Source organism: Drosophila mauritiana, chromosome X, assembly GCF_004382145.1.
Source record: "Drosophila mauritiana strain mau12 chromosome X, ASM438214v1, whole genome shotgun sequence".
Taxonomy (NCBI): Eukaryota; Metazoa; Arthropoda; class Insecta; order Diptera; family Drosophilidae; genus Drosophila; species Drosophila mauritiana.
In genome coordinates, this window is record NC_046672.1 from 12,916,991 (window position 1) to 12,934,529 (window position 17,539).

The following is a 17,539-nucleotide window of genomic DNA, read 5'->3' on the forward strand; positions in this document are numbered from 1 at the left end:
TACCAGGCGATGATAATCAGTAGCGGGTGTCTACTGAAAACCAACTTATCGTTGGTCACCTTCTGGAATTCTTGTTCGCCTGGTAGTTTAAACCGAAAAATCTCTCAATTTGGCCTACAAAATGCGCATTTTTGTGCAAAATTTTTGGATCTTTCGATTTTAGATACCAGGCGATGATAATCAGTAGCTGGTGACTACTGAAAACCAACTTATCGTTGGTCATCTTCTGGAATTCTTCTTCGCCTGGTAATTTAAACCGAAAAATCTCTCAATTTGGCCTACAAAATGCGCATTTTTGTGCAAAATTTTTGGATCTTTCGATTTTAAATACCAGGCGATGATAATCAGTAGCTGGTGTCTACTGAAAACCAACTTATCGTTGGTCACCTTCTGGAATCCTTGTTCGCCTGGTAATTTAAACCGAAAAATCTCTCAATTTGGCCTACAAAATGCGCATTTTTGTGCAAAATTTTTGGATCTTTCGATTTTAGATACCAGGCGATGATAATCAGTAGCGGGTGTCTACTGAAAATCAACTAATCGTTGGTCACCTCCTGGAATTCCAGTGCGCCAGGTAGTTTAAACCGAAAAATCTCTCAATTTGGCCTACAAAATGCGCATTTTTGTGCAACATTTTTGGATCTTTCGATTTTAGATACCAGGCGATGATAATCAGTAGCTGGTGTCTACTGAAAACCAACTTATCGTTGGTCACCTTCTGGAATCCTTGTTCGCCTGGTAATTTAAACCGAAAAATCTCTCAATTTGGCCTACAAAATGCGCATTTTTGTGCAAAATTTTTGGATCTTTTGATTTTAGATACCAGGCGATGATAATCAGTAGCTGGTGTCTACTGAAAACCAACTTATCGTTGGTCACCTTCTGGAATCCTTGTTCGCCTGGTAATTTAAACCGAAAAATCTCTCAATTTGGCCTACAAAATGCGCATTTTTGTGCAAAATTTTTGGATCTTTCGATTTTAGATACCAGGCGATGATAATAAGTAGCGGGTGATAGGAATGGTTAGTATTGGTAACAGGGAGTATAAAATGGTAATTCTTTTTGCTGTGTGGCCATTTTTAGTCGAGTTATACCCAAAAAACCGTTATTAAATATTTAATTTTTTGGAAAAATGGTTTCCCAGATTTTTTGTTAAAAAAAATAATCAGTATTTTGATCAAAACATTAAAAATAATTATCCAAATATGGAATGTCATACCTCGTTGAGTTTGTTTTTTAAGTCCCAATCGATTTGCATTCAAATTTGAGAATTCTAGGTTTTTTCAATTTTTCGCAAATTTTGATGATGGTACGTACCCCTTACAAAAAATGCGAAAATTTGGACAAAAATTTATTTTACAAAATCCGTTCAAAGGTGATAGGAATTGTTAGTATTGGTAACAGGGAGTATAAAATGGTAATTCTTTTTGCTGTTTGTCCATTTTTGGTCGAGTTATACCCAAAAAGCCGTTCTTAAATATTTAATTTTTTGGAAAAATGGTTTCCCTGATTTTTTGTAAAAAAAATAGTCGATATTTTGATTTAAAATTGATTTTTGTATAGACTGAAGAAAACTTGTGCATCTTAGCGCGTGCTTACTGTACTGCGTCTGCACATCAGCACCTTGAACACGGACAGTGTTTACCTTTTTGTGTGTCGCTTTCGGCGCGTAAAACCATTTTTAATTGCTTGCTCCACTGTCACTTTTCTTCGACTCCGCAGCCGCTGACATTGTAAAAGTTGTTTGCCATTGTTTTCACTTTGCCAGCGACCACAATTGATGGTCCGATCGGGCCCGGTGGCCCAAACAGCTCCAAACAAGGCCGCCGCGATGGGAAAACTCTGCGCAGGCGCGCTGATCGGCATTTGGCAAGGAGCTGCATCTGCCGCGCAGTCGGTTTAAAATGGGTCAACAGCAGCAGCATCGCAACAGCAGCAGCATCGCAACAGCAACAACATTGCAGCAACAGCAACATCGCAGCAGCAGCAACATCGCAACAGCAACAACTTCAAGCCGCCCACTCCACTCATCTCATCAAAAATGCCAAAAGTTGCATTTAATCAGTGGTTGCTGCTTATCTGCTACCTATTGAAAATTAATAACAATAATAGACTCTGGGAAAAAGTGCCCAAGACTCAGAAATATATGTTCATTGTAACTAATAAGATTGATCGCAAAACATTTGAGAAAAAACTAAGTGTCTTAAATAATAAATAAGCAAGCTTAAATATAAGCATAAGCTGTATAGTGTTTATTTATTTATTTTATTATTTATTTATTTATTTAATCAACAGTGACTATTTTAGTTCATATTTTCAACACAAAAGCTTTGGATATTTCCATTCATGTTAAGAATACCAAGTAATTGTTGTAATTTTACCAAATATGCAAGTTATAGCCTGTTTAAATTAATAAATAAATAAAATATATGCATTTTTCCACTATGAACTTAACTTGTATTTTTCTAGGGTATCAACAGGTGCTCAATTTCCACCTGTGCGCACAGCGCTGTTGTGATTTTGTTGCCGCGACGGCGCAGCTTTTGCTTTTGACACATTTTCGCGGCTGTCTCGCCGCCGCCGACGCTCGCTGGTTTTTTTTTTATTTTCATTTTTGTTTGCTGGCTGCGGCGTTTTTCGTTGTGTGTAGTTTTCTCGGCTCTCTTGGCCGCTTGGCTGCTTGGCGGTTGGCTCTGGGCCCGGCCCGATCGATCAGTTAGTTGCTAACTTTGCGCGGCAGCGAGCGGTTTGCACTGCGATTGCCTAGCCGGTTGTTCTACCTTTTTACCTTTTAGCCACTGCGGTTGCGCATGCGCCTCATCCAAAATCGGTGGCAAGAAATAGGCCTTCAATTGATTTTTGTTTTTAACTGTGAGTGTGCAAAAGTGAAACTGACCAAATGAAAACTGTTCTGAGTGCAAACGTTTAAAAGTGCTGTCTGTGTCTGGAGTGGCAACAACCACCCACAAAAATAATAATAATTATAGTAAAGCAAGTCTCTTATATCCATTTTTTTGATAAAATATTTTGCTATTGCAAGTTCAATACGCCAAAAACAGAAGTACATACCTATCGTTATTGTGAAAGGTTTATTTACATATATATTGATTCTTAAAATGATTCTCAACACTGTTTAGAAATACCGAACTAGAATTCTTTCCAAAAATATTCAATTTTATGCCACTTTTGTTGTTAATGTTGCATTTGTGCTTAAAGCTGCCCACAAAAATGGCGCGCAAGTTCAAAAGTGCACACTCATTGAAGATCCGCGGATCTGCGGATGTGCGGATCTGCGGCAATGCAGAGAGAGAGGGTTGTAGTTGCTGCCTTTTATGGTTGCAGTTGATTGATAAATTTTAAAGGGGTATCTCAAAATGGGCTAAATCATACACTGCATGAATTTCAATCGATTTCACTACGTTATGTGATCAGAATATTGAAGAAAAAACTGTAGAAAAAGCTCTAACTAGCTTAAAAAGCCTCTTTTTGAAATGTATACCTAAAATTCGCTTTCAGAGGTCACAGCTTCGGCAAAGATTTAAAACTTTTATGGTAGCAGATATATAAAATTAGCTAAGGTTTCTATCACAAAATGTGCGCAAAATGCAGATGATTGTGGCTTTGACCATGATACGGATCATAAACTTCGTTACGTATACGCCAGGTGTGCTGTCGCAAACAATATGACTATTTTCTGGCCGTGCACACAATGGATTGGGTCTGGGGATCTGTGCTCTGGTGCTTACGGAATGGGAGTGGGAATGGAAATGGCTGGATGAGAATGCCCATTACGACCATCCGCCGTTGGGATTAGCGGGCAGCTGTGAAGTGCGACTACTTACGTCGCAAGCCCAACCCCCCCACCCCTTCCCAATTGCATAACCCAGGCATTTTTGGGTGGGTAAACGTGGCCATGCCATGAGCACACTTCTCAATCGCAGCTGGCTTTCTGTGCGCCGCAAGCGCGGATCAAAACTGGAGCAAATTAACCGAGATTAAGGCGCACAATTAGGTGCCCAATGTGAAAGTTAAGGCAGATCCGCGGATCCGCCGATCCGAACGCCAGCTGGAAACCTGTTGCTTCTTTTTATTTTCTGTATTTAGCCGCTGGTGCTGTGCTCGTGTTTTATGTGTTTTTTTTTCCACTGTTTTTTTTTTCTGTTTTTGTGGCTCATCTGCAGCCATGGCCACTTTTACTGCACTCCCTCGGCCGCGGGTAAAATACGAGAAAAATAACGATAAAATAACGATAAATAGATTGGCAAGCCGAAGCTAGAAATACTCTATGAATTAGGGAATAAACTATACATATATATAAACCAGCCGAAAAATGAGCTACTAATCTTATGCATACAATGTTTAGAACTTTTGTTAAATAGTTTGAACTTCAATTTCTTGTAACACATAAATCAAAAAATTATTTAAAAAGTAGAATACTTTAAATATATTTAAATTGCCTAAAATGGTAGACCCTCTGTCAGGGTGTTTGAAAAATAAGAGAAAAGCTGGCAGGGGGTTTGGTTTTGGTTTTGGTTTGGTTTGGGCCACAATACGCTTCACTGACCTATGCCAAGGCCCCGGAGCAGCTGATGCCGCATTTTATGCCTTTGCTCTTTTTGCCACTTTTGAACTCGACCACAACTCTCGCCGACCAAGTTCAAGTTGGCCAAGTTTCGTTTGGGCTCTTGCAAACCCATTTTGGCCGGAAGTCTGCGTCGTGAGGCACTTAAAAAGTGCCAGAGATTAGAGATGATCTACAGACTGGGTGCACAGCTCCATCACGAATCGGGTTAAAAAAAAAAAAATAAGAAATAGAAAAATAAAAATAAAAACAAGAAGAAATTCAACTGAAGCCCAGCGCTTTCATTATGATGATGATCATCATTGCCATTATCGTTGTCAGCATCTCGGGTGCCATTAGCCGCTATCAGCGATGAAAACTGTTAGAAATTTCATCATTATTTCACTTCGATTCGATTTGATTTGATTTCTTTTCATTTCCGCCGAGGAACTAGGTTTTCATTTCTTGGGAATGAGCGTCCAATGAGTTGACACTTTTAATTGGGTTGGCTACCCTTTGATTGCCAAAAAAAAGCTATTGTAAAGAGATGTGCTTAAAGAACTGCCAAGTCAAGTCAAACCCAAAGCAATATTGCCTTAAAACATATACTAACTTGTTTTTAAGTAGTGTGATTCATGGACTCTTTTTGTGTGACTTTATCGAAATAGAACTGGGGCTCAAGAGCATTTTAAAATGGTATAATTAGCACTTTTGGAAATATTTTTAGTCAGCACATGAAATGGTTTCCTAATTCGAAGTTCGCCCCGCACAAAATGTCTCTAATCTAATTTGAAAATTACTTGCACTTTTGTTTTTGTGCGATTTTTATGGCTCTAAAAAGTGTTCTTGGTTTTAATTGCCAAAAGCCATTTGAAATCTGACCTCAGCAGACCTCTAAGTCTGCTCTCAATTCTGGCTAGAAGCAATTAAAGCCAAGCTAGAAGATGTATGCAAATTCATAGAAACTCACGTGTACATTAATTCTAAATAAAAAATAAAAGGAAAAGCGAAAATCGCCGTGAATATAAAACCCATTGACATTCGCGTAATTCCGGAACTTCAAAGTTTCACAATTACCTTTTGACCACTTTGGACCTACGATTTTTCCGCTGCAGAATCGTTTCGACCACATTTTTGTCTTGGCTATTTGCAGTTTCGTTTAGCATTGAACTAACCGGCGATCAGTCGCCAACTGCTCCACTTGACACACATATGCATACAAAAATATATATGTATATATACTGGTATTATTCGACTGACACGTACATATTTTCCAGAGGCTTTGAGTAATTGTGAGCTTATAATTTCCTTTCTAGTTTGTATCTTAAACATCACTCTTGTGCGCAAAAAGAGTTGCAAGTTTCATCTCCATTTTGCCATCAATAAGATGGTTGTGTAATTTTTTTCGGTGACTTTAAGCCGCGTTTCTTTGGGCGGTGGTTTTGTGGAGTGGGTGGAGTCGTAGTTTCACGCAAGGTCCATTGCCACACACGCCACTTATTTGGCCGGCATCGTCATCTTATTTATTGGCTGTATGCATATAGTGGCCATTGAAATCGCACGAAATCGGCGGCCAAGTCGTTCCCCAATGGAATCACTTTCACTTTGCTCACCTACAGGGCCGCTCTTGGCCAAAAACTTGCGTAAACTTTCGTGGTTTCCAAACAAAAAGTATGTTTACGCGATGACAGAAGGAAAATACTACAATAAAAAGCAAAAAAGAAAAGAAAACAATAATAGTAATAACAATAAATGATGAATGGGGAGGGAGGGGTAAGGGAAAAAGGTGTTATAGGGGACATTTGGCAGCTTTATTAGCAGGTTTGCGATGCGTGTGTTCAGGCCATTTGCGAGTCATGGGAGCCTAAAAGTGGGGAGAAGCCTTCGCTGGTTCAACGTCTCGTTTTTAAGTGGCCAAGACGCCGGGCCACGCTAAGGTCAAGGGACAACTAGCCGCTGACCTTCGGGCACAAGCCATGATGTCAGATTGCAAAAGGTTTTCAATAGATTCGCGATTAGCAATTGCAGGCTATAAACTCCATTTTCAAGACCAAGCCAATGGCCTAATATTTTAATTTTAAAATATCGATGAATTTAAATGTCAAATTTTAATTCACTGCCCCCTTTATCAACTAATCAACAATGCCAATGCAGCAGTGCGCAGTTTTTTTTGGGTTCCCTATCTATAAAAAGCCCACTTTAATTCAGTTCAATACACGGCTAAATGCAAGTGAATTGTGAATGGGCAGCCGATTAGTTGCAATCTGCATTCCCATGTGAGTAATTGGCAAAAAGTTTGTCAATCTGTCCAGTCACAGTGATATACCATTGTCTGGGCCGTCAACGCTGCGTATACGTAATGTGTGTTGCACGTATACGCCCTGTTGGCTGCCAGTTAATGGCTGGGCGTGGCCAGTTCTTGGCTAGGTCTTGGCCTGATGCAATACATGGCTTAAATTTAACTGGGCGAAGTATAGAGTGCAGAGGCGCGTGTCGTCACTCGCCATTGTTATGGGTTGGATTGCCCGATCCTCTCGCTTTTAAATTTTCCCGGCGGCTGGGAACGAGGTCAGCTGAGTCGCAGGTTTTGGCACCTGCCACAGCAGTTCCGCCCGCTATGCTGGGAACTTGGCCAACAGGCCTCTTGAGTTTTACACAAGAAAAATGCATATAACAGGCAAAATAACATATAACAGGCATCCACTACAATGACATATGCGATGAAAATGAAATCTATAATAATTACATCAAAAATACTAACACTAATAAGAGTTAGGCTTAGAAAAATGTGAAATTTATATGAGTACCTCACGGTTTAGCTTGTAAGTATGAGAAGCGCATAGAAGGGCGTGCACAAAAATTGTAATTCAACAACAAGCTTACTTTCCCCCACTGTTTGTTTTCATCTTTTTTCTCAAAAACAACTGCCGAAATAGGGCTGTTTTTGTCAAATTTATTTCGAAATGCTTTTAGACCCGTAACATAAATATTAGACTGTTCAAATTAATAAGTCATAACACGAATTGCTAATTGTGTATGTACAATAATCGAATGGAAGATATTACACATGTGCTATGTACTTTTTCTAGGCGGTGAAAGAGGGCTTAAATTATTCAAAAACGTTTGGCGACGCCTTCAACCTTTGACACGCAGCCCCAGACAGCACACTCTTGACCCTTAAACCCTATCCTTGGCCAAATGGTATTGGTAGTGCGGACTAATAGACCAGCGCGAACTTCTCCGGCTTATAAATTAAAGACTAACAACAGTGAATTCCCTCTCTTTCGCCCTGGGAAACAGTTGGTTGGATACGGCGCCGGTGTTTTTGGGTAGCGGCTCAGTCCAGCCGGCGATGCCTTAGTGGCAGCTCCTCCAGATCGAAGAAACCACGCCACACCAAGATGCCCTATAACCTCTGGCTGCGACGGCGCCTCCAGCTGCTGGCCTCGCTGCTCTTCTGCGGCCTCCTGGGCTATTTGACCTCGGCGGCGGTGGCCAAGCCCACGTTGTCCTTCAGTCTGCCGCAAGGACTGCAGGGATTTCCTTCGTTCCAGTCCTTCACGCAGCAAATCATCGAGCAGCGCAGCGCGCGTCAGATGAAGACGTATAGGTGAGTGGTAGTCCAAGCAAGCCGAAAATATATAGCCAAACTATTGTCATCAATAACATACACGTGTATGGAAATATAGCGAATTTTCAAAGCTAACCCTCTGTTTATCAAATACGAGAAGCGCAGATAAATATTGCCATTAATAACATACATTTACATGGAAATTTAGGGAATTTGTACGTCTGTTTAGCTTACAACTATGAGAAGCGCAGAGAAAGGCTCTCTAACTCAAGATAGACCATCTAGCATTGCAGCGTTTGCCAGACGAAGATCTGAATGAGAGTGGCTATCCATTCCATCCGTCTTTGATTAGCAGTCAGGCAACGAATCACTTAAAGCTTTCCGTCGTCCACGGAGTCCATTGCCATGGACGTCACGTATCCGCACGGTCGGCCGCCTGGCCATGTGCCCATACCCGCCGCACGGAGCGAGCTATCACTCAAATCATCTACCCACACACATCACACAGATGTGTAGATGGAACACTTCGTCGTGCCAATCGAAGGGATATTAACAATTTCACCGTTTAAATATTTTTACATCAGATAAATGTAGAAATTACTCAAAACAATGGAAATATTTTTGCACAAATCATAATTCTCTTTCTGTGCACTCTCTTTTTTGTCAGCGGAAAGCGGGTGAGCAACGACTCCCTCATCATGATATACTATCACGATCTGACCATAGCCGTAACGGAGCTGGGACCCCAGAAATTGTTACTCGGCTGCGAACTGATCGAAATCTAGTAAGTACACTCATTACTGCATATAAAGTAAGACAAATAAGTAATTATATTTAGCGAAAAATTAATATTGCGGAAGAAAATATTGAGTGATTGTTTATATGGATGAAGTCAAGGTTTTGCGGAAGTAGTTTTTGTCTGGTTTACGTGAACAGCTGATCAGAAAATCCATTGCATATGCCCTGAATATTTAAACAGGCACACAACTAATCACGTTTATAGAAAATCAATATGCACGGCTGTTAAATAACAAATATTTAAACGTGCAACTATTTTATGACAGTGGCTGACTCTTAGCTTGGGGGTATGAGAATCGCATAGAAGGGCTCACTAACTGGTCTGATCAATTTAACCCAAAACTCAGCAACGATAAGGAGGGCAAGATGCTGCTGGAGGGCCTGTCGCACTACAATCGCCCACTGGAAATCAAATTCGACGAGATGCTGAAGCTAATGGATCAGTGCGAGCACGTGGATAAGCTGAGCTATGCCTCGCGACACAAATCCAAGCTGGAGGGCGGTGAACGCAGCAGTGGGGGCAGCGATTCAGCCGCAACAGGCGGAGCCAATGATGGTGTGGCCCTCAAGCTGGCCACCAATATCTTTCCGCGCAGCCCCTTCTCCCTGCTGAGTGGCATTATACCAGGTGAGGTGGTCACGTTTGCTCGAGATGATCCAATTGTTTGCATTACAACTCCTTACAAACAGGCACAAAGTGGTGTGGCACCGGCGACATCGCCGAGACGTACAGCGATCTGGGCAGCGAAATGGCCATGGATCGATGCTGTCGCCAACACGATCTCTGCCCCATCAAGATCCGAGCCTATCAGAACAAATACGAACTGATGAACGATTCGCTGTACACAAAGTGAGTGGACAAATGGTTGCAGCACATAGCACACTAATTCCTTTCCGCTCTGCGTAGATCCCACTGCATCTGCGACGACATGCTGTTCTCCTGCCTGAAGATGACCAACACCTCGGCCTCGCAGCTGATGGGCTCCATCTACTTCAACCTGGTGCAGGTGCCGTGTCTGGACGGGCGGAGCAATCACTACAAGTTCCGGGCGGCCAAGGAGGGATTCTGAAGCAGGGGAGCCGCAAATCGGGGGTTTTTTTGGGGGGGCTCAGTTCATTGTACAGGAGGTGGGGACGCGAGAGATGGGAGTCGCTCTATTTATTGTTTTACAAACGATGACGCCCGCTTTTTATTTTTCGAATATTCTGTTGGGTTTACAGTTAGCGTTAACGTTATCTAGGATAAGTATATAAAGTAGAATTGCAATCTTTGTTATACAAATACGAATATAAATATATATAAATATGTGTATCTTTAATGTTTTGATTAGCCGACTTTATTCGTTAACAACGTAAAAAAAAGGTCTGTGTATATGGGACAAGGAAAACACGCACACCCACGTTTCCTTATGTAATTCCGATGCCGTATTTAACTACAATGCTTAACCTTAATCGTTGTCTCTCTCACAATATTGCACTAACAAAACAACGCTCAAAAAAAAAAAAAAAACAACACACTTTATGTATATTTATGTATACAATTTCGATTCGCATTCACGGAAATTTTCTGATTACTTTCGGCAGCGACACTGACTAGTCAAGTCTTTCTACATATGGGTTGTCTTTGCTGTTCCATCGCGGAATCCCCTGCGGAATCCGCTGTCTATTATCGTAGTGGTGTGTCTAGGTACTTGGAAGGGTTGTCTTGGAGAGCCTAGAAGATGCTGGCCACATTCGGACCGGGCTGCGAGTTGGTCGGTGTGGGCTGTGTGGGCCGATCGATGTCCTGGTAGCTGCGCTGCTGGCTGGTTGGGAAGACCGATCCCGTCGGCAGTGTGCCGCCCCTCGTGTTGAACTCCTTGTAGAGCAGGGCCACGCTCACCGGTCGCAGGATCAGGTTGATGATGCTGAACGCAACGGCCCAGCCATCTGAAATGAATAAGTTATTAGTATCCCATCGTTAAGCATCGAGCATGGTGTTCAGTGTATCGATAGGGCCGGCTGGATGACTTACTCATAATGCCGAAATGAAGAGAAATGCTGACTATATCAAAAAAAATGCTAGAAGCGTTGATGACGAGCGCCTGCAAAGAGATACGAAATGATAAATCATGAGTGTGGGGGTAGTGATAGGGTGGGATAACTACGATTGAATCGCTAACCTGTTTAGTATGCTCAGTTTGGTATGGTTTATCTTAAGAAAAAGAAAGCAGCCTTTTAGGCATTTCAAGAAAATGGTTCAAAGCTGGCACTATTGGGTTTAAATATTTTACATATGCTTCGGATGCACGTGTCCAACGACACACGTGTCCCAATTCCGCTAATAATACGTTGGCCAACTAAAATGGTCAACATATGCTACAATTCAAGCAACCAGACCCGGGAAAATCCTTCACCCACTATGACCATGCACTGCGCAGCACGATTCTTCAGGGAACTCAGCTCCAAGTTGTTGCGAACTACAATTTACATATTCGAAATTAAATAAATTATGTTCATTGATTTTTCTTTTACAGTTTGGCCAGAGTGCGGGAGAAAACGCATGGCATACCCACTGACTGGCCAAGGATTTGACATCGAGTTGAGTTCAACTGGGTTGACTCAGAGGCGTTGCTAATGGCTTTCGAGGAAGCAAACAAAACAAGCGCCGCCGGTTGGGAATCCTCGTTAAATGGGCATCGTAATGCCCGATTTATATGGTACGGCTGAGGTGCCTGTGGCCCAAAATGGGAATCGCGTGTAGCAGGTCCCTCAAGGAGTAAAGGTGGTAACTTCCTTCGGCCAGCAGAAGTGGATGGGTTGTATATGGGAGTAGACGGCATTTCTCGCTGGACGTGGCCACTTTTTGGTCGGTCTAAGGTCAAAGTTGAGCCATTCGCCCTCTTTACTTACGGCTAACTCATCTATTAATACACGCATAGCCCCAACTTCACACGCAATTGGCCAACCAAAGAGGACTTCAATGTGGAAATTTTTGTATACAATGCATTATAGATCTTTAGCTATATGATATATGAAACTTGATTTCACATATATAGCCTAAAATATTTTGTAACCATACAAAGTCTATACTTTAATTGCAAACGCCACATGAAACATCTATTTATTATACAAATTTTTCGCTGTGTACATTCGACTTTAGTCCACTTTCATTAGCATACCTCCACGCGTTCAGACTCGGATTTGGTTCCGTTTTGCTTTTATTATTTTGGCCATGCCACTTGACGGGTTGGATTCCCTCGGGGGTGGAGCAGAACATTAGAGATTAAAGATCGGGGCCGCGGGGAACCAGTTATGGCTCAGTTAGTCCATAAGCGAACAAATTGATTGGCCATAATAGCGCCACGACTTTTGGCATTCGTCGAAAGCAGAACCAGAGTTTTCCCTTCGAGAGATATAGCTTTTCTGCCATGCATATATGACGAAGTTCCAATTGTAAATCATTTTGGAAGAGAACAAAGCCATTGCTACTTGGATAAGCCAAATGTGCTATCTTATCGTCAGCAGAAGCGCTTTTTCAAGATTTAAATATATATGCTTGTATCTCATTCTTAACTTTGTGAGTTGCTAGAATTGTGCTATTCTTTCTAAAATAAAAGTAGTTCTCATGATTCAGTGAGTGCAGCATCATCATCCCAATCAATCATTGTTTTCATTGTTTTAATCTTGATTTCCTCGCTGGCACCTGATGTTCGTCGAACTATTTTAGTGAGAACATTTGTTATTTATATTTCGCATGTGTATGCTAATTGCCTATGGCGCTTTTTTTCGAACAACCGGTTTTGAACGATTTAACAAATTCCGTGGTGATATCGCTGTGAGTCGTCTAGCAGTTGATTAAAACCTCAGTCAGCACTGGACTCCAAAGGGAAATGCTATTAATTGGATGAACGCAGTACACACTGCACTATAAACACACTTATCTGTATAACAAGCCTATCAACAATACTTTAATGACTCACAGAAAGCGATGAATGTAAAGCTATTTCATTATACGTAACTAAAGTCGTGACTACAAATGCAATAGCACTGTATGTGAGCAACTACATCACTTTTTGTAGGCATTCTTAAAGAAGACTTTGTAAGCCAATTTTAATTGAAACCATTTAAAGATTGCTTGCCCAAGTTGTGATACCCTCATCTGCAGGGTATGGCGAGCCAATTAAACGAATTAAACGAAGATTCTCCTCAATTGGGAAAATCAAATCTGGCACTTATCAATCGATCGCACTCACCGTTTGGATCGCTTCGATGGAGTCCTTGCTGTGCATCGACCAGAACATGGCGATCAGGAATAGAAAGTTGTAGAACTCATACGCCCCGTGGCCCCAACTTCCTAGCATGGCATTCGAGATGAAGAAGAAGTGCACAAAGGCCACAAGCTGTAAGATATATGTAGATGCAGAAGGGAAAATGAGAAAATGCAATGGGAGAACTACAAACTACAAGCTACATATGGTTATATGGTCATATATGGTTATCTGGTTAACACATAAGCATAATCATAAGCGGTTTAGTGCCAAGTGAAGCCCCACGAATCTGGCGGCGAAGTTGCCAATTGCAGTCACTAGCATCGTATCGGTTGTCATTTGCGGTTAACTACTTGGGGTGCTAATCACCCAGCGACTGGCCATTAACCCATGGAGGCCCAACAAGTGAGAGTCGTACAGTCGCGGTAACCGCAATAGGTATCATACCACTTTTCAAGATAACTTGGCTAAAAATGGTTCAATTTATACAAAATAAACTGTTTTTAGCAGCTAATTACCAACGCTAACTATTCCCATCATTTTTTAACGGACTTTGTTAAATTAATTTTTGGGCCAATTTTCGCATTTTTTGTAAGGGGTAACATCATCAAAATTAGCAAAAAATGGCAAAAAAATAGAATTCTTATTTTTGGACACAGTTTGATTGGAAATTTAATTACGAGCTCAACGAGGTATGACATTCCATATTCAGACAAATATTTTTAAAGTTGTGGCAAAAAAACGGATTATTTTATCACCGAAATTCGGAAAAACGGTTTTTGCCAAAAACTTGATATTTACAAACGGAATTTTCGTCATAACTTCGCTAAAACTTGCTATAAAGATGAAAGAATAACTGTTTTGAGCAGCTAATTACCAAGGCTAACGATCCATATCATTTTTTGAAGGATTTAGGAAAATTAATTTTTGGGCCAATTTTCGCATTTTTTGTAAGGGGTAACATCATCAAAATTTGCAAAAAATGGCGAAAAAATAAAATTTCCTTGTTTGAACACAGTTTAATTGGAAGTTTAATTACGAGCTCAACGAGGTATGACATTCCAGATTCAGACAATTATTTGTAAAGTTGTGGCAAAAAAACGGAGTATTTTAATACGGAAATTTGAAAAAACTACTTTTTGTCAAAAGTTTGATGTTTACAAATGGGATTTAAAAAACAAACTCAACGAGGCATCTCATTACATATTTGGACCATTATTTACAATGTTTTTGTAAAAAATCGGATTTTTTTTTTACAGAAATTACAATATTTATTCTTCGACAGAAAACTGCACAATTGGAAAATGTTTTTAGTGAAACCACGTAATTAGTTTATAAGGTTTTCCCGTAAGCTGTAAATTTTGCTCAAGCTGTTTTCTCACGCCCACCCCAGTTGCTTTAGTCCAGCTGTACATACAATGTCATTTATTTGTAGTTTTTACTTATACATATAACGATGGCATTAATTTACTTATTGTAATTTATATATGCCGAGATATATGTAGCTATATATACTTTGAATGTAAAATAAGCATTTATTTTAACCGGCTCTAAAAAAGTTTTAATCTTCTTTTCATGGCTTCTTTCCCCAAAAAACAAATTCAAATATTCCATACGCCCAGTTAATTTTTTTCTTTTTTCTGTTTCTTGTGTTCATTTGTGCCACCCAGCGAGTTGCACCGCCTATTGTTAATATTTTGACCGCAGCTGTACCATATGTTATCTATTTACCCTGCTTATACTTGCCCCAAAATTAAATAAGACTCTTTCATTCGCATGCGACTGCTTTTACTGCTCCCGAACCATATTTATTCCGAATTTTTATCTGTTTCTTTTTTCATGTCATGAGTTTTCCTAGTCGCCCACTGCTTTTTTATGGCTGAAATTGTTTGTTGGATAAGAGGATGGGTGGAGAGGGGGTGAGTGCAGTGCACTGCTTGCTGGCCACTGCACTGTAACAGCGGCATCTCGTCTCCCGCATCGCCTGCACTGCTTGCTTACCTTCACACGCACAAAAGGGGATCCCATTAGCTCGTTGAGGTCGGTCATGATGATGTCGCTCTCCTGCTCCTTTTCACTCGCACTAAAATGCAGTTATTGCAGCGGCTAACGCTCTCTCACTTCCACTCCTGCTGCTGCCACACGCGGCGCAGACAACAACAACAATAAAACACAGCAACAAAAAATTAAGGCGCACAGCTGTTTTGTTATTTTCGTGTGCAACAATTTGCTGAAATCGTTCCACTTTGCGTCTATTTTCACTTGCAATTCACTTTCAATTGGTGCTAAAAGCGCAATAGCTTCACTGTGTGAGTGTATCTGTGTGCGCCTGTCGTGTGTGTGTGTGTGTGCGCGCACTTGTTGGTCTTCTTTCGTTCTCCAATTGTTGTTGTTGCTGCTGCTGCAATATTTGGCAATCGCTGTTGTTGTTGCTGACTTTGCACGGGGGCGTCAACAATGAACGGCAAATAACGAGTGATGTCAACAACTATAAGCTAGCCGGGGGCAAAAATTTGATTTTCTTTTATACGCTGGAAGGCGTCAGCGCAGCAACACGACCAATTGCAATTTAAATTAAAATTGTGATGTGTGTGCCAGTGTGACCGGTCGCTGTTCCGCTAATACATGCCAGTCATTATTTCGGTGTGACCGTAGCTACAAAATTCAATAAATACCGAATAATACTAATTACTGGTATTTCAGTTTATCTGCGATCTTCCCTCTCTGCATGTGCATGTATATGTGTGTGTGTGTTTGTCTGTTTCTTTGCGTGCGTGTATGTGTGCGTGAGCCGCTGATAACGCAGCTGATCGGGCGATTCCATTGAATTCCAGTTTTCGTTTCGATCTGAGAAGTCCCCCGGGCGCAGAGCATGGCAAGCAACTCCACCCAGTCCCAGCCGTCCAGGATCACCAGCGACATGGTCAACCAGCTGCAGCAGACGGCGCAGGAAGCGAAGGTCAGTCAGACAGCCAGTCCGTCCACGAATATCGGACATAACCTTGATCTCCTGGACACACGGATTGTGGCTCAGTGAGATTATCGGAGCACCGATCCCCTATGTATGTGAATTCAAAAATGTATCTACTTGCAGCTTGCGCCGATTCCCAGTGCACCCCAGTGGCGCTCCCCCCAGCTGATGGTCGTCTTCGAGGACGGTGATCTGCACTCAGCGCGCCACCAGTTGCTCCAGTCCCTGCAGAATCCCTTTGACGAGGGATCGGTGGCCACGTTGCTGCTCCAGGAGAGCATTGCCGATCAGTTTGTGGGCCTGGTGGCGCAGGATCTGCGTCCGTTGTCGCCGGCGGTGTCCAAGCACCCGAGCTACAGCAGCACGCTGGCCAAGATCGAACAGCTGAAGGCCAAGACAGTACAAGGCGTAAGCCTCAAGGCCGGGGAATCTCCCGTCTTGGTGTACGACTGCGTGCACAGCTATCTGGGCAATGGAGCGACGGGAGTGGTGACGGTACACACCTTCCGCACAGCCAAGGAGGCCGGCGAGTTGGCCAAAAGGGATCCCCTACCTTACGGCCAAGTTAGTCTGTGGAATGAGAAGCTGGGCTGCGCCTACGAACTGATAGCACGACTACCGAGCGACATTGTGGCCATTAATAGCTTCAATCCGGACTTGGATCCCATCCGGGAATCCTTTGCTGCCGACCGCAACGATGTCCTGCTGGCCAAGAACTATCACTATGAATCGCTGGTGGTGAGCGGCAAACGGAGGATCATCGTGTTTCCCGTGGGCACCATCTTCGGCAACTGAAGAGTGACAGTGCTGGACTTCGACGTCGACGAATCACATCCGAAAGGAATCACATCCAGGTGCTCTTTAAGCCATACTTTAAAATACCTCTCTAAGCATTTTATATGTAGCTTGGGGCATCCTTTTCAACAGTTCAATTGGAATTATATCCAATTATAAAGTGGAGTTATGCCAAACAACTAGCATTTAAAGTGGATAAACTTTCTTAGAAATTATCTGGTTCTGTGTCCAATTAATAATATTCCAATTGTATTGTGAAAAGGTCCTTGAGTCTGAATTGTTTTTTTATACTCTGTCAATAATTGTCCACTGGAAAATCCTCAGCCAACTTCTATGCATCTGTGGGAATTTGGGGTAGGTCTACGAAATCTCTGGATGCAACAGGCATTTTTTCAGGACATGCGCAAGTGCTGCTCCAGAAATAGAAATCCTGCAAAGCAGTTGAAATGGAAGCAGTTGAAGGGCACACTCATACACTTGGGGCCAAAATGATAGCGGTCATTTAGTAAACTTAACATTCTATGAGAAACTGATGATGATAAACTATGATAACTGATCAACAATAGTGCACCCATTAAAAATAGACATTGACA

At 41.8% G+C, this 17,539-nt stretch overlaps 3 protein-coding genes across 3 annotated transcripts; 2 read left to right on the forward strand and 1 right to left on the reverse strand.

Moving 5' to 3' along the window:
* Positions 1-2,713: 2,713 nt before the first annotated feature.
* LOC117146646 lies at positions 2,714-10,249 on the forward strand. The gene is made up of 6 exons (XM_033312980.1): positions 2,714-2,871; positions 7,862-8,171; positions 8,800-8,916; positions 9,278-9,558; positions 9,621-9,780; positions 9,838-10,249. The coding sequence occupies exons 1-6, from the start codon at positions 2,811-2,813 to the stop codon at positions 9,998-10,000; spliced, it is 1,092 nt and encodes a 363-aa protein (XP_033168871.1). The 5' UTR covers positions 2,714-2,810; the 3' UTR covers positions 10,001-10,249.
* LOC117146649 (type-1 angiotensin II receptor-associated protein) lies at positions 10,245-15,783 on the reverse strand. Its single transcript, XM_033312982.1, has 4 exons — positions 15,182-15,783; positions 13,166-13,312; positions 10,945-11,014; positions 10,245-10,859 (listed from the first exon to the last, which is right to left on the reverse strand). Exons 1-4 carry the CDS (start codon positions 15,227-15,229, stop codon positions 10,645-10,647), a joined length of 480 nt encoding a protein of 159 aa, XP_033168873.1. The 5' UTR covers positions 15,230-15,783; the 3' UTR covers positions 10,245-10,644.
* A 159-nt stretch (positions 15,784-15,942) lies between these two features.
* On the forward strand, positions 15,943-17,269 carry LOC117146647. Its single transcript, XM_033312981.1, has 2 exons — positions 15,943-16,139; positions 16,275-17,269. Exons 1-2 carry the CDS (start codon positions 16,053-16,055, stop codon positions 16,944-16,946), a joined length of 759 nt encoding a protein of 252 aa, XP_033168872.1. The 5' UTR covers positions 15,943-16,052; the 3' UTR covers positions 16,947-17,269.
* The last annotated feature ends 270 nt before the right edge of the window (positions 17,270-17,539 follow it).

Coding starts and splice junctions, on each gene's coding strand:
- LOC117146646 (XM_033312980.1), top strand. CDS start 2,811: ATGCGCCTCATCCAAAATCGGTGGCAAGAAATAGGCCTTCAATTGATT. Junction 8,172..8,799: donor CGTCAGATGAAGACGTATAG/GTGAGTGGTAGT, acceptor CTTTTTTGTCAG/CGGAAAGCGGGTGAGCAACG. Junction 9,781..9,837: donor AACGATTCGCTGTACACAAA/GTGAGTGGACAA, acceptor CGCTCTGCGTAG/ATCCCACTGCATCTGCGACG.
- LOC117146649 (XM_033312982.1), bottom strand. CDS start 15,229: ATGACCGACCTCAACGAGCTAATGGGATCCCCTTTTGTGCGTGTGAAG. Junction 13,313..15,181: donor CCCCTTTTGTGCGTGTGAAG/GTAAGCAAGCAG, acceptor TATATCTTACAG/CTTGTGGCCTTTGTGCACTT. Junction 11,015..13,165: donor CCATCGAAGCGATCCAAACG/GTGAGTGCGATC, acceptor ATCTCTTTGCAG/GCGCTCGTCATCAACGCTTC.
- LOC117146647 (XM_033312981.1), top strand. CDS start 16,053: ATGGCAAGCAACTCCACCCAGTCCCAGCCGTCCAGGATCACCAGCGAC. Junction 16,140..16,274: donor AGACGGCGCAGGAAGCGAAG/GTCAGTCAGACA, acceptor ATCTACTTGCAG/CTTGCGCCGATTCCCAGTGC.